A 14,560-nucleotide genomic window follows, 5' to 3' on the forward strand; every position below is an offset into this window, starting at 1 on the left:
TCTGCTTTGTATCTGATTTCCTGCCCTTTCTAATTTCAGGATGGCAAAGTGAATGGTGTGACGGATTCAACGAGAATCTTGGGGTACACCTTCCTTCACCCGAGCGTTGTGCCGCGTCCTCACGTCCAGTCCATCACCCTAACTCCGCAAGATGAGTTCTTCATTCTGGGGAGCAAGGGGCTGTGGGACAGCCTCTCGATGGACGAAGCGGTGGAGGCAGTCAGGAACGTGCCCGATGCGCTGGCAGCCGCCAAGAAGCTTTGCACTTTGGCCCAGAGCTATGGCTGCAATGACAGTATCAGCGCCGTCGTGGTTCAGCTCAATGTGACGGAGGACAGCTTCTGCTGCTGTGAACTTAATGGGGTCCCACCCCCCAGCCCAGGCATTTTCCCCCAGTCCGTCAACGTGGTCATCAAGGACAGGCCAACAGACGCGCTTGGGATGCCGTCTTCGAGCAGCGGCATGGCTTCGGAGATCAGCAGCGAGATCTCCACCTCTGAAATGAGCAGTGAGGTGGGGTCCACGGCCTCTGACGAGCCTCCCCAGGTAGCCATGAATGAGAACAGCCCGGCCTACCCTGGGGAGCAGCGCTGCATGCTGCACCCCGTCTGCCTCTCCAACTCCTTCCAGCGGCAGCTCTCCAGCGCTACCTTCTCCAGCGCCTTCTCCGACAACGGCCTTGACAGCGACGACGAGGAGCCCATTGAGGGGGTGTTCACCAACGGCAGCCGCGTGGAAGTGGAGGTGGACATCCATTGCAGCCGGGCCAAGGAGAAGCAGCTTCTCCAAGTGCCGGTGGAAGCCAGCGACGAAGGTATTGTCATCAGTGCCAACGAAGACGAGCCCGGCCTTCCCAGGAAAGCTGAATATTCTGCCACGGGCACAATAGGGCGCCGGCGGGGCAACGGTTCTGTGGCGCCGCAAGAGAGGAGCCATAACTTAATTGAAGTTGCAACGGATGCGCCACTCCGAAAAACAGGGGGCTACTTTGCTGCTCCAGCGCAGCCCGATCCCGACGACCAGTTCATCATCCCACCAGAGCTTGAAGAAGAAGTCAAGGAGATTATGAAGCAGCACCAGGAGCAGCAACAACAACAACAGCAGCAGCAGCAACAGCAGCAGCGGCAGTACCCAACAGACCACCTGGCAGACTATTACGATACACCACTATGACCCACTCTATTTACTGCTCACATATAAACTAACAAACAAGGAGACTTGAGTGTGGGACCCGGTGGGCTCGCATTACAGCAGGGGTTTTCCTTATCCTTTTCCTTTATATACTTCCTTTTCCTTATCCTGCCACTACAGATAACTGCAGCTTTTCAGTTTGTTAGGTTTAATATTCATTGACTTTCTTCCTAGAGACGCTTGACCGGTAAAGTTTGAAATAGTTAACCTTCCCTTAACATATCAAGTCTAAAAACAAAAAACAAAAAAATAATAAAAAATAATGAAAAGGTTTAATATATTGCTGAGAAACAGATGACGATGTAATATTTTTTAAAATGGCTTGTTTGTTTTGTTTGAAAAGCAGGGCAGTAGCCAATGCTAAATGATTTAAGTAATATTGTAATACTGTATTTCTTTGAGAGAAAAGGCTTTTTTTGGTCTTGAAAATGATAGACATTTGTAGAATATGGAGACTAACTCCTAGGAGTTGCTTTACTCTTTCAGGTGACTTAAGTCACTGAGATTCACTAATTTTCTCTGAGAGAACAGCTGATTGGGAAATTCCTGTAAATAGCTCAGTGTTGTATAGTGATGCTTACATGTTTTGTAGCCTGGCATTAAGGACACAACCTTACAAATTGACCTTTTTTCTTAAGCGACTCTTTGGGCCATGGTCATTGAAGGGAACGGACTGGGTGGCTGTGTACACGATAGCTAGAGCCGAGATGGTGCAGACCATTTAAAGAAACCCACTTTTTTTCCTCTGGTCTCTTTCTTTCCTTACTTCTGCAGACACGTTTTGTTTGTGTTCCTTACTGCTGCCACAACCAGCATGGATTGTATAGAGCTCATTTGCTGTAGAACATTTACATACCAAGAGTTATATTAAAGCCGAATGCACAAATGAACATGTCATAATTTTTGTTATAATAAATATGAAATTTACACCTCATGTCTGCTTTTATGTCTGACTAGCTGAGCAGCAGCTTTCAAACAGTAGCTTGCTGTGCTTCACCAGCCTCTGCTCGGTTGGAACCGACAAGTGTTGAAACTTTTTCAGCTCAATCGCATTTTTACACTAACTGCAGAAGCTCACGTGTACTTTCAGAATGTAAAGGCCGTGCAAAATGGCCTTTAAAAGATACAAAACAACCCTTTGAGGAATTGACTTGTTTCTTTTTTTCTTTCTCGGTACTAATTCAGCGCTATTGATTTGCCCTTTGCCACAGTATTGACAATGCCAGAAGACTGAAGAGGAGCAGTGCCCTGGCCCTATCCCGCTGGGACCGAGTAACGGAAGGTAGAAAGGGTGAAGGGATAATGCAGGCTAAGAAAAGGGAGAAAGAGAACATTGGATATGGAGAGAAGAGGGAAAATAGAGGGAGAAGGTAGAAAAGTGAGCTCAGAGCTACCTGTGTAAACTCAGATTTGCTTAAATATGTTGAATGAACGTTGTGTTCAAGGGCAGTTTGACTTTTGGCATTTTTTGTGATTCCTGTGGGAAAGGAGCAACCCCCTTTTTCAGTATTGTCTCCAACCAACTGCTCTGTTTTACTTGTCATTCTTTAAAAAGCTGGAGTAGCGTGTGATCATGGCAGCGTCTTGCTCCTGCTTGACATTTGGTCTGTGTTTTGGGAGAGGACTGTGGTAAGAGGCTGTTGTCCTCATTCTGTGCTATGGTGAAATGGCCAGGTTAGGGTGGGAGTGTGTTAACAAGAGATTTTGAGTTGCTTTTCCTTAAATAATAACAATAACAGCAGAGGAGCAAAAGTGAAAATACCCAATTTGGTAAATGTTTATAGCACTGTCTACTGTAGGTCTAGAAGATTGTACTTTATTGTAATTTGAGCTTCAAATATCTCTTTCTTAAAGAAAACTCATTAAATAATGTATTTAAACAAAAAAAAGTTTATGGTTCATTGGCTAGTCGCTCTCAGATGTTCTTTGGTAAACACTTTGTTTCAAATTTTGTCGAGTGATTCATTTCCCTTGGTGTCCCTGGAAAGTGTTTTTTGTTTGGGTTTTATTTATTTATTTATTTTCTTTCTGTTCAGATGTTGCTTGAGGCTGACAGTGATAACTAGCAAGGACACTGCCATGGCCTAGGCAAGTGATTACAGGTTTAGGGTTTCCTGAGCAAGCTGGAAAATTCTCTGTACCTTACAAAAAAAAATATATATATAAAAAAGGCAGTTCTCTTCTGTGTAACGCCCAGTGCTGGCAGAGCAGTAGAGGAGTAATCTTGCTGCCGCTGTCTGTGGTCTCTGTTCAGGATGAGCTGTACAGGTGGTGACTCTGGAGAGGAGCAGAGGTCAGGGTAGGGGTGGAAGGGGAAATGTTTCACGTGAGCTGAGTGCTGTTTAATGTTTCACGTGGCCCAGCACTGAGAATTGACACTCCTGGTTGTCCCCTTTTCTCATGTGGAGAGGAGTATATGCACGTGGGCTTCATAAAGACTTTCCCTTCCCTTCTTTTGAAGGACACGCTTCAAGAACTTGCCAGCCCCCGTGGCCTGAGCAGCTTACAACAGTGCAGTTTCTCTTCTTATGCCCATAAGGTAACTTGAAAGCTACATGGTCAGAACTGACAGCCACCAGATGCTGCCACTTTCAGCATGGTACCTTGTCTAAATTTGGGGCTTCTGTAGCATCAACATGAGAGGATTTTGGCTGAGGAGCTGTACCTTTGCTACAGCTGTACCTGTTTCTGCTCTGCCTGAAGATGACACTTGCGTTCCTAGCCTGTCTTAACAACTCACAGCGCAAGGGATTGATGCATTCATAGGGACTTCTTCATCTCTCTGCTGGGTTTTCCCTAACGTGCTGAACTAGATCAGTAGATTGGATGGCTGGGAGCATCTTTGGAAAGTTTAGCATTTATTTTTAAACAAGGGCAAAAGGTATTTTGTTCTGACTTCAAACTGGGACTTGGAAAACAAGGTACAGTTTTTGTAACTTGTGACTTCTCTGGACATTGTTGTCCTGTTCCACGGAAGAGGGTTAGTGTGTTCTTTGCTTGTGAGGACTGAGACTGTAGTCATTGATTTCATGCAGGTGCATTACTATCTCACACAATTTTATGATTAAGTGCACAGTGTATTTTACACAACTTTCACCTGCCAGGAGCTATCTGACTTGAACAGAAGAGTGGATTTGTTTGCAGAACGTGACAGTTGTAGCAGGGGCAAAGGCTGGGGGCTGCAAAGAAAGGCAGCCTTTCCACTGGGGAAAATGTAGGGTTGTATTGCCTTTTATTACCAAACCTTTCATGTCCTTTGAGATTTGCCAATAGCTGTTTCCGACACAAGCAGAAATGCATGAACAGGAGGAGGTAGATGGCTGGTGGCAGAAAAACAAGCATATTTACATTATTTCCCAGAAGATAACTTTAAATAGGAAGCTATGGTGGTATTGATTGAGAAGTAACTCAGTTGTTTACGTGCTTGTATATGTGAGCTTTTTTTTTCTTTTGGCATAAAAGCTCTTTTCTTGCTTTCTGCCATAGTGCTCTAACATAATGTGGTTTTTTGTGCATGAACAACCCGTTGGTGTTCTGCTTGCACATTCAATGCGTGGCACCACCATCTTCTTGTTGGTAACCAGTGCCATGGTGACATTGCATTTCTCTGGCTTACTGCTCTCAGGGTGAGCCCACTGTGGCCACGCAGGTTGTCTCCCTCGCTCCTAGGAGAATGTTGTGCTGTGGCTGTAGCACCTGCTGTGTTAGCCTCTAGGTAGTCTCTTTGTAGTGATCTCAGCCTGGTCACTAGCCATCGTGCTTACAACTCACATGCCTGATTTTCTAGCAAATTGTATGTATTTATTTTTTTTAAGTATAACTTTGCACGTTCAGGTGGGGGTGGGTGTTAATGAAGTGTCACACACCTTCAGAGGCAATTTCTGCCTCTCTGCTCTAGTTGTGGGTGATGTCTTTTGGGTTCAGCCTCGCAGCTTGAGGCTTGCAAGTGTTCACTTGAGTAGCTTGGTGGGGGTAACCTAGAGAGCAGCTTACGGATGTGGGATGCAGAAAGGCTTGAATTGATTCAGTAAGTTTCAAAGGAGTAAACAGAACAGTAACTTTAGCCCGGTGAGCCTGACTTCCCTGGACGCTGCCTGCTGTCCATGAGGAGATGAGCTTTTCTAAGAGAAGAGGGCCCTCAAGTCATAAACTGAGCAGTTCTCAGCAGTGCTCTGGGGTCTGGTCCCTCAGAGCTTTGGCTGCAGGGGGAGCTGCCTGGCCAGAAGTTGGTTTAAAAAAAAAAAAAAAAGAAAGAAAAAAGAACACAAAAAAAAGGTCTTTTGGGCTCAGCTGGAACCAGGACATCTTGGTGACTGTTAAATGACTCTACATTTACTTTTTTCTGTTAACCTGCTTTACTGTCCTGCTTTGGTAATTCAAGTGACTCGCCTCAGGGCCAATTTATTGCCCTATTGTTGGATTAATTGATTTGTTTCTTACTGATTTAATTGTTACCTGCATGCTTGCACTGCTTGCAGTGAGGGTTTTACGGAGTGCTGCATGCACCAATGTCTTCCTCCTGATTGCCCGTGTTTTGGCGAGGGCTACGCTGCATCTGGTGCTGATGGGGTAAGGGTTCAGATGCTGAACGTAAGAGACTGCTGCCCTGGAGGCATTTAGAAGACAAGCAGACATAGTGCTTAGAGACATGGTTTAGTGATGGTTTTTTTATCAGAGTTAGGTTGATGGTCGGACTAGATGATCTTAAAGGTCTCTTCCAACCTAGACAATTCTATGATTCTATAGAAAGATAAAAGTTAAAATTCATCATCTGCCTGGGAACAAGTAAAAACCTTCACAACCATTTCAAGAAAAAGGTGAGGGTGGAAAAACCTTAAATATTTCATGGATTAACAGCCGCCGCAGGTCAGAATCAGTATACAATTTATCTAGGACCTCAGTGGGGGGAAAAAATTCCTCATTTGCTTCAAGTCCTTGGTTTAAATGATTGGTCCCTGCTTTTCTCCAGACTTCATATTCCCATCCCCGTTGAGTTCGACAGTTCATCCTTTAGAGCATCCTTTCTCTCAGGCTGGCTATTTGGGATTCACTTGTGGTTGACTTGGACATCTCGTTCTACCTTCCATCTCCCGTGATGAGCTAAGCTTGCCCTCTGGGTTATGGCTGAGGCAGGATCTGAACGGGGCAGACGCTACCTCATCTTTTTCCACGTTTTCTTAATATTGTCAGCTGAAGGGAGACGCTTCATCGGCAAGAGCTCGTCGGGAGCGTGATGGCACTGTGGGGGTGTGGAAGCTGCTGTGTAATGACTGCGATGTGACAGAGACCTGGGACAGGCTGGGCTGAGCTGCTCCCCAGCGGGGACACCCAGGACTAGAGGAGCCCCCGAGGCTTTCTGCTGTAGGAGAACCAGAGCACCTGGTTTCCTGCATCTTGGCTGTGGGGAGAGGATGAAGTCGGCAGTATTGAGGTAGGGCCTGCTGGTGGATGTGGTTTTTAGCTGGCTCTTGCTACCCGGTCCACCATTAGGGTCTCCATTCCAGTGTCCTGCTGCTTGTCACAGCCTTTGGCACCCGTTTCATCTCAGCTTGTTCTTCTGTGTCACTTGTTGAAGCTTAAGCAAGCAACTAAAAAAAGGGTCTTTTACTAGTGGTTCTGTGGAAGTGCCTTTGGAGACCTGCGTTTAGGGTACGTAGGTGACTTAGAGGTCCCAGGGACCAGCAGTGGCCAGAGATGGGGCTGAGGAGGCCTCTGGGAGCCCCTGGTGGGAGTCTGGGTACTAGATACGATGCTCTGAGCACGGCAAGTTCTTCTTCCCCCTGTTAGATTAAGCACAGCTGCACCGAGAGAAATACGTGTATTTTAACAGTGAAGTTGTCAGTATTGACTCACAGAACAGATGGAATTGTTTTGCTAATTAAATGTATGCTGTTGAATACTTCAAAAAAAAAATTGGGATGCAGAACTATGAAGGAAGGCTGGTGCAGCAGAAGTATGTGAGTTGGTGACTTGTGCATAAGATGCTTTTTCATTGTAATCTCTCCTAAGGAGAGGGACACCAGCATTTTGTAAAAAAATAAAATAAAAAAAAATTTGCAGTAGGTGCACTTGCAGTTAGTATTTATCTTGGTCCTGAAAACCAGAATATGAGTGGAATTAGAGAATATATAGTGGGGTATTGTGTGTAGAATAGTGAAGTGCTCTGCTCAACTGTATTTAAAATTGGGTGGCAAGGAACAGCAAAACCTGCTGTGTCTTTTTGAAGGTGAAGACCAATTGATGCGTGTGGCCCAGTGGCCAAAGCTGTTCTCCTGAAAGCAGCAAAGCTCCCCAAAACCAGGGTTTGCAGTAGGATCATTTAATGAGGGTTCAAGAGATTATCCTGTTCTGTCATTTGTTGGGCAAAATTTGGCCTCAAGGCTATTGAGAGTCAGCTCGGGGAGCAGCAGTGTCCTTCCCCAGCATTCTTGGAGTGCGTTGAAATGACAAATTATGTCAGAACATGGAAAAAGGAGCCTGAGGTCCACCCTTGCCTCACTTCAGAAATGGGAATGCGTGGGGAAGAGATCCGTAGCAAGTGACCTTCCCCTCTCCTACTGATCTGTGGCTTGCGCTTGTTTGAACCAGAAGTGGTCTCCTTGTGAAGAAGATAAGAAATGTGTTTAGGCCTCCTGGTTTGTTTTTTTTTTTTTCTGATTAGGAGCTGAGCCTTTGTATTTGGGGTAGAAAAAGGCGGATTGCCGCTGTCTCTGTTAATTGAAAACTGCAAGGGCTCCCCCTCGTGTTACTGCAGGACAGGACCAGAGCTGCTGCATCTTCATCCTTGGATGGTGCCAGTGTAGGGGGTGCATCTTACACCATCCTGCGAGGTCAACATCGTGCAGGAACACCGGTGGTGGGGAGAAGCCTTCCTTCAGCTCAACAGACGGCAGCAGGGCAGCGACACTGAGGGAGCAGGGAGCTGCTCCCTACAGCCCGAGGACTCACACACACGCTGAAGCCTCCTGAAGCCTCCTTAGAAGCCACCACTCCAGGTCTGAACAAGGGTGCGAGGGCTGAGGGAGCCATGGAAGGTAGACCTGCTACTGCCCAGTGGAGCAGCTGCAGTGCTGCCAGGTAAGATGAAGGGTCTATGCAAGCTCCTCAAGTAGTCATAGCGAACGGGCAATGAGATCTTGATCAGACTGTGCCTTATTTATTTGGCCCAATAAATTGCCTAATCTTCACCATCAGAGCTGCTCCACAGCACTGTAAAATTCTGAATGTCCTTTAAGTTGCTTGGGGACACAGGGCCATCTTGTTGGGGAGATATTTTTGCCATCTGAAGGAAGAAAAAGAACCCTTTTTATTGTTTGTGCCCCCGTTATGGTGACTAGGAATGCTAGGTAACCTCCACGTAGTCTTAAACTCACTGGTTTTTCTGTCACCAGCTCTTTCAGTGTCTCATGGCTCCCGTTGTTCTGTGCTAAGAATCCTGCCCTAAAATACTGAATATTTGGAAGTCGCTGTGGTGGGTCCTTCCTGCTTGCAGATCTGGGCTGCTGTGGTGTGGGCGAGAAGTGGTGTGGGTGTGCAGATGATAGTACGAAGCTATGCTTAAAGCTATAAATCTGGGTATGGTGGGAAGCCTGTGAGTAGTGTATATGCAGTGCACGTAGTGTCTTCACAGCTGATGAAATTCCAATTTTCACAAAACACCTGGGCAGATTCAAGGTTCCTTTTTTCTTCCTGCACTTCCATTATCCATATTTATCTTGGAAGGTTAGCATGGGATAGTAAAAATTTGAGGTTTTGATATACCTATAAATGCCTGAACACCTCCTTTATACAGTTTTTCTTGTAGTATTGAAAGTAACATCCAAACCATAACTGAATTTTCTAAAGCCTGCTTAAAACATGTGGTCCTTACCTGTGTGCATCTGTCTCACGAGCTTTTCTGAAAAACTAATTACCTGTAAAAGGCATGCGTGCTTCAATATGGCCTGAGAGTTTGGGGACGTCCAGTGGCAGGTGCAGGTCTGGGTGCGAAGGGCATGGCTGGAAATCAATAGACCATTTGTAGTAATGAAGGGCATCCTCTCTAACTTGCTCAATTTGCAGTGTCACACGCCAAAACCAATTACATCAAAGGCCCTGACAACCCGCTGCGGACCTTGCAAGGAGCCTCATGTTTTATTTACGAGGGGTGAGGGTGAGCATCTGTGACACTCTGTGCTGCGCTGGCATTGAGCTGCTGCACTGCGCTGAGCCCCACCTTCTCTCAGGGGTGGGTGCTGAGAGAGAGATGAGTAAGGACGGATGTCACAGCTGTCACGTACGGCGCGGTCGTCGTCCCCTCCAATAACTTGCCCGAGTCTTGAGAAAGAAAAGGAGACACGCAAGTTCTGCAGATGTAATGGAGAGATGGGAGTTACTGATGGCCTGTTGTGGATCTGTAGCTTTACTTCCCTTACTGTGAATGTAAATTGTGGTGGAAAATTACCAGAAGAGTAACTTTAATGAAGATAAGTCTGCACCAGGAGTAAAATACACGGATTACGAAAGGACAATTTCCATTCAGACTGTTCTTTGGTACTCTGATCCCCGTATGTGTTCTCGTCACTTTAAAACAGTGTCTCATGTAAACTGAGATCCCGGCTTTTCTTCACACTAAGCCTTGGATTCAGCTTCTGCCGCTGCACAACCGGTTTGTGCCCCTCGTTGTTTCTCCACATCGGATACGCCCAAACTGGTCTGAAGAACTAATGGAAAAAGCTCAGATCGTGATAACATGTAATATATTCTGGGAATGTTGTCTTAAACACGTGACAAGGGGACACTTTCTTCTCTTAAAACCAAGCAAGCTGTTCATGCTTACTTGAAAATTTCCTTTGTGTGGGTGGATACAAAGGTCCCTCCTCCTTATGGCTGGTCAGCAGCAGGAGGGCAGTGCCCTAACACGTGCTCATCTTCCAGCAGGGCTGGATTTGCAGTTCTGGATAACACAACCTTTACATTTAACAAATAATTCAGTTCAGTCTCTTTGGAGGAGTAAATACCCTCTCCCCTCTCCAGCCTCACCCCTTATGGTTTTGCTTTTTTGTGTTGAGACAAGGTGCCCGTGTCTTCAGATCCTGGTTCACTCTATTCTGGACAAGATTTCCCCCAGACTGAACTCCTCTTATGAACTACTGTTTGAATAAAGGAGACATTCAGGAAAATGGGGCACTCAAAGGTACACAGTCCCACCACGATGGAAACTTCATGGCAAGTTACTCAGTGGTGGGATGCAGAATCAGTGGGGAGACATTCTCCTTCTTTCTTTTTTCTTTTTCCTCCCTTTTTTCTTTTTCCTCCCTTTTTTCTTTTTCCTCCCTTTTTTCTTTTTCCTCCCTTTTTTCTTTTTCCTCCCTTTTTTCTTTTTCCTCCCTTTTTTCTTTTTCCTCCCTTTTTTCTTTTTCCTCCCTTTTTTCTTTTTCCTCCCTTTTTTCTTTTTCCTCCCTTTTTTCTTTTTCCTCCCTTTTTTCTTTTTCCTCCCTTTTTTCTTTTTCCTCCCTTTTTTCTTTTTCCTCCCTTTTTTCTTTTTCCTCCCTTTTTTCTTTTTCCTCCCTTTTTTCTTTTTCCTCCCTTTTTTCTTTTTCCTCCCTTTTTTCTTTTTCCTCCCTTTTTTCTTTTTCCTCCCTTTTTTCTTTTTCCTCCCTTTTTTCTTTTTCCTCCCTTTTTTCTTTTTCCTCCCTTTTTTCTTTTTCCTCCCTTTTTTCTTTTTCCTCCCTTTTTTCTTTTTCCTCCCCTTTCTCTTTTTCCTCCCCTTTCTCTTTTTCCTCCCCTTTCTCTTTTTCCTCCCCTTTCTCTTTTTCCTCCCCTTTCTCTTTTTCCTCCCCTTTCTCTTTTTCCTCCCCTTTCTCTTTTTCCTCCCCTTTCTCTTTTTCCTCCCCTTTCTCTTTTTCCTCCCCTTTCTCTTTTTCCTCCCCTTTCTCTTTTTCCTCCCCTTTCTCTTTTTCCTCCCCTTTCTCTTTTTCCTCCCCTTTCTCTTTTTCCTCCCCTTTCTCTTTTTCCTCCCCTTTCTCTTTTTCCTCCCCTTTCTCTTTTTCCTCCCCTTTCTCTTTTTCCTCCCCTTTCTCTTTTTCCTCCCCTTTCTCTTTTTCCTCCCCTTTCTCTTTTTCCTCCCCTTTCTCTTTTTCCTCCCCTTTCTCTTTTTCCTCCCCTTTCTCTTTTTCCTCCCCTTTCTCTTTTTCCTCCCCTTTCTCTTTTTCCTCCCCTTTCTCTTTTTCCTCCCCTTTCTCTTTTTCCTCCCCTTTCTCTTTTTCCTTTTTTTCCCTAATATAGTAACCCTAAATATTTTCTGCCCTTTGTTTTGCCCTCAAAATGAGGGCATGGAGACACATTTTGACAGAGAGAGATTGTTTTTCTCCAAGGCTCTTCGTGGGGAGGGTGTCCCTTTGTGGATGGCTAATGGCCGCTGAGCTCAGCTGGAGCTGTAGCTCTGACTGACTCGCGCTGTTCGCCCCTGTGCTGCAGGAGACAGATGCACATCGACGGTTCAGACCCGAAGGGGCTGGCTGAGAGTCTCGCAGGTAACTCCGAGATAAATTAATTACTCAGCTCACCCCAGCACCTTGCACTGGTGACCCATCATCTGCGATGGGGCTTTTCTCCTGTCAGGCAGCTCCAGTTCACCCTGCATCTGGTCCTTAGCATCTCCGGGGAAGGGGATGGTGGCCATTTTAGTCCTCTTTTTGAAAGTTCAGAATAAGCTCGGCGTGACAGAAGGCTTCCTGCTGCACTGGTGGTGGGGCTGCCCAAGGCTTTTAGGATGAGAAGCTGCCTGCCCACAAGACAACCTCTCAGGGAAGCACAGATTTGACCCTTGCTGTCACTGTTTCCCTCGCAGGAGGTGATAAACTGAGGGTGGTGACAGTGGGGAAGCTGGCTCCCTCTCACCAAAAAGAGACTGCAGGTGATGACGGTGTGCAGGCAGGGAGGAGGGTTGTTTGGATTGCGCTGCTGGGCCACGACTCGCCCTTCACCCCCAGGGGAAGGAAAGCTGCTTCTTCCCTGCCCTAGTCCTCTGAGGACTATTTCGGGGATTTTTCCTCTCTTCTACTCTTCCCTCCATGAAGGTTGAGCGGAGGAAACAACACTGATGTTTATTTCCTAGTGATCTTTCTTCATGGTGGCAGGGAAGGAAACACGTTTGAGGCACAAAGCTTCCAAGAAGCTGGCAATCACTGAGCTTTGTCTTTCTTTGTGGTCCCTCTGCTGGTAGTGCTTCAGGACCTCAGTAAATTTCTGGATGACACCAAGCTGAGTGGGGCAGTTGTTATGCTTGAGGAAAGGGATGCCATCCAGAGGGACTTATCAGGATCTCAAGGCCTGAGGAAGGGGCCCATGTGAACCTCACAAAGTTCCAACAAGGCCAAGTGCAGGGTCCTGCACCTGGGTCAGGGCAACCCCTGGTACCAATACATGCTGGGAGATGAAGGGATTGAGAGCAACTCTGCCAAGAAGGACTTGGGGGTACTAGTGGATGAAAAGCTGGACATGAGCTGGCAATGTGGACTCCCAGCCCAGAAAGCCACCGTATCCTGGGCTGCATCAAAAGAAGCGTGGCCAGCAGGTCGAGGGAGGTGGTTGTCCCCTTTTTCTCCACTCTTGGGAGATCCCACCTGAGGTACTGCATCCAGCTCTGGGTCTCTAACACAGGAAAGACATGGACCAGGAAAGATATGTCCAGAGGAGGGACACAAAGGTAATCAGAGGACTGGAACACCTCTCCTGTGAAGCCAGGATAGGAGTGTTGGGGTCATTCAGCTTGGAGAAGAGAAGGCTCCAAGGCTACCTTATTGTGGCCTTTCAACATATAAAGAGGGCTGATAAGAAATATGGAGACGTTTCACCAGAGACTCTAGTGACAGGATGAGGGGTAATGCTTTCAAACTAAAAGAGGGCAGATTTAGATTAGATACATGGAATAAACTGAGGTTTGAAACACAAGGGGATGGTGAGTGCAGCTGGATGAGGAGCTGAGAGAAAGCGACTGGGACCTACTGGATGCTCAGGGCAGCAAGTCCCCAGGAGTCCCCAGCTGAGCACCTGTAACTAGCAGCCACTTCTTGACTCTTCCCACAAAATGCATATTGTTGCTCCTGTTATCTAGAAAGGGACCCAAAATGGATTGACTGTGGTGAACCCAAGTGTCCGAGGGAGAAACACTACAGCAACAGTGCAGAGGGAAACTCTGCGTACCTTTCTCTAAAGACTTTGTAAGAACTGAGGCCTTTACCACACACAGATGGAAAAAGGAAAGCGAATCGATGTTCCCAGAGGGCTGTTGCTATTGCACAGGGGCGGGAGGCAAGCATTTGAAAATGAAGGGGGCAGAGTAAGAAGCTGAGATTAAAATTCCTATTCCGCATGTATTTAAGGACTAACTTAAGATTTATACATTCTTATCTGCAGCCTTTTCTAATCGTTCAAATGTGTCACTTGAAGGTGCTGCTTCTTGTTGTTTATATAAGGTAATAACAGCGTGTCATCACGTAAGTAAGCCTGCCTTCAAAACATGCAAGATGTTGAGGCAGCGCAGAAACAAACACGTAGGCAGAAATGCCTGAAGAAGTGGTTCGCTGTGGCTTTAGCTGCCTGCCAGACATCCCTGAAACAGACCTTCCAGCCGGGCACGGCGTACCAGGGAAGGCCTGGGTTTGGGAAAAGAGCTGGAAATGGAAGTTGTGGTTTCATGACTCTCACTGCCATGAGTCATGGCAAGTTTGGAAAAACTCTTCGCTCGTGCCTCCTCACAGGCGTAATAACGCTATGAAGGTGGCCGATGCTCAAAGTGTTAAAGAGATGCTTAAGGTATGATATATATGATAAATACTTATTGTAAAGGCTCATGTAATCACTTCTAATCAGAACCATAACGTTTTCTTATTTGGCTTATTTTACCTCAGACATAATCCTTTGAGATCTAGTCATTGTATACTTTATACATATGCACATAAACTCTACTATGGTTCAAAAGAGCCTCATCTGGGCAATGACTTTAAGCCAGACAGAACTGAAAAGAGTGAGCACAGCCAGAATCAAAATTGCCTCTTCCCCCTCCTCAAGCTGACAAATCTTATGTACTTCAAGAGCAGCCTTTTTTTCTCGCTCCCTCATCTATGAAGAGCAGTGATCTATTTCATCTGTCTCAAACAAAGGACTCCTAAAAGATGTTCTCTTAAATTTATTTTCTCAACCCTGGGGGCATACAATTACTGCTGTTCACTCATGCTTTGCGCGTTGAGGTATTGGAAGGACGCATCTACTTTCTGTCATTGTTACAGCATTCCCATGGAAAACTCCAGGGCAGCCAGCGTGTTCCCGACCTGGGCTCTACCCATCGCCAGCTGTGGAGTCAACTAAGCCAAACCTTGTTTAGGTG

General features: G+C 46.1%; 1 protein-coding gene across 2 annotated transcripts in view; it reads left to right on the forward strand.

Annotated features, from left to right (window-relative positions):
* PHLPP1 (PH domain and leucine rich repeat protein phosphatase 1) overlaps positions 1–2,125 on the forward strand; it is a 141,723-nt gene extending 139,598 nt beyond the window's left edge. For both annotated transcript variants that reach the window (XM_014941018.1, XM_014941019.1), the window contains exon 17: positions 40–2,125. In XM_014941018.1, coding sequence (XP_014796504.1) covers positions 40–1,173 — 1,134 coding nt within the window. In that variant the 3' untranslated portion in view covers positions 1,174–2,125. The remainder of the gene's footprint in view (positions 1–39) is intronic.
* The last annotated feature ends 12,435 nt before the right edge of the window (positions 2,126–14,560 follow it).

Source organism: Calidris pugnax, unplaced genomic scaffold, assembly GCF_001431845.1.
Source record: "Calidris pugnax isolate Ruff unplaced genomic scaffold, ASM143184v1 scaffold8, whole genome shotgun sequence".
Classification (NCBI taxonomy): domain Eukaryota; kingdom Metazoa; phylum Chordata; class Aves; order Charadriiformes; family Scolopacidae; genus Calidris; species Calidris pugnax.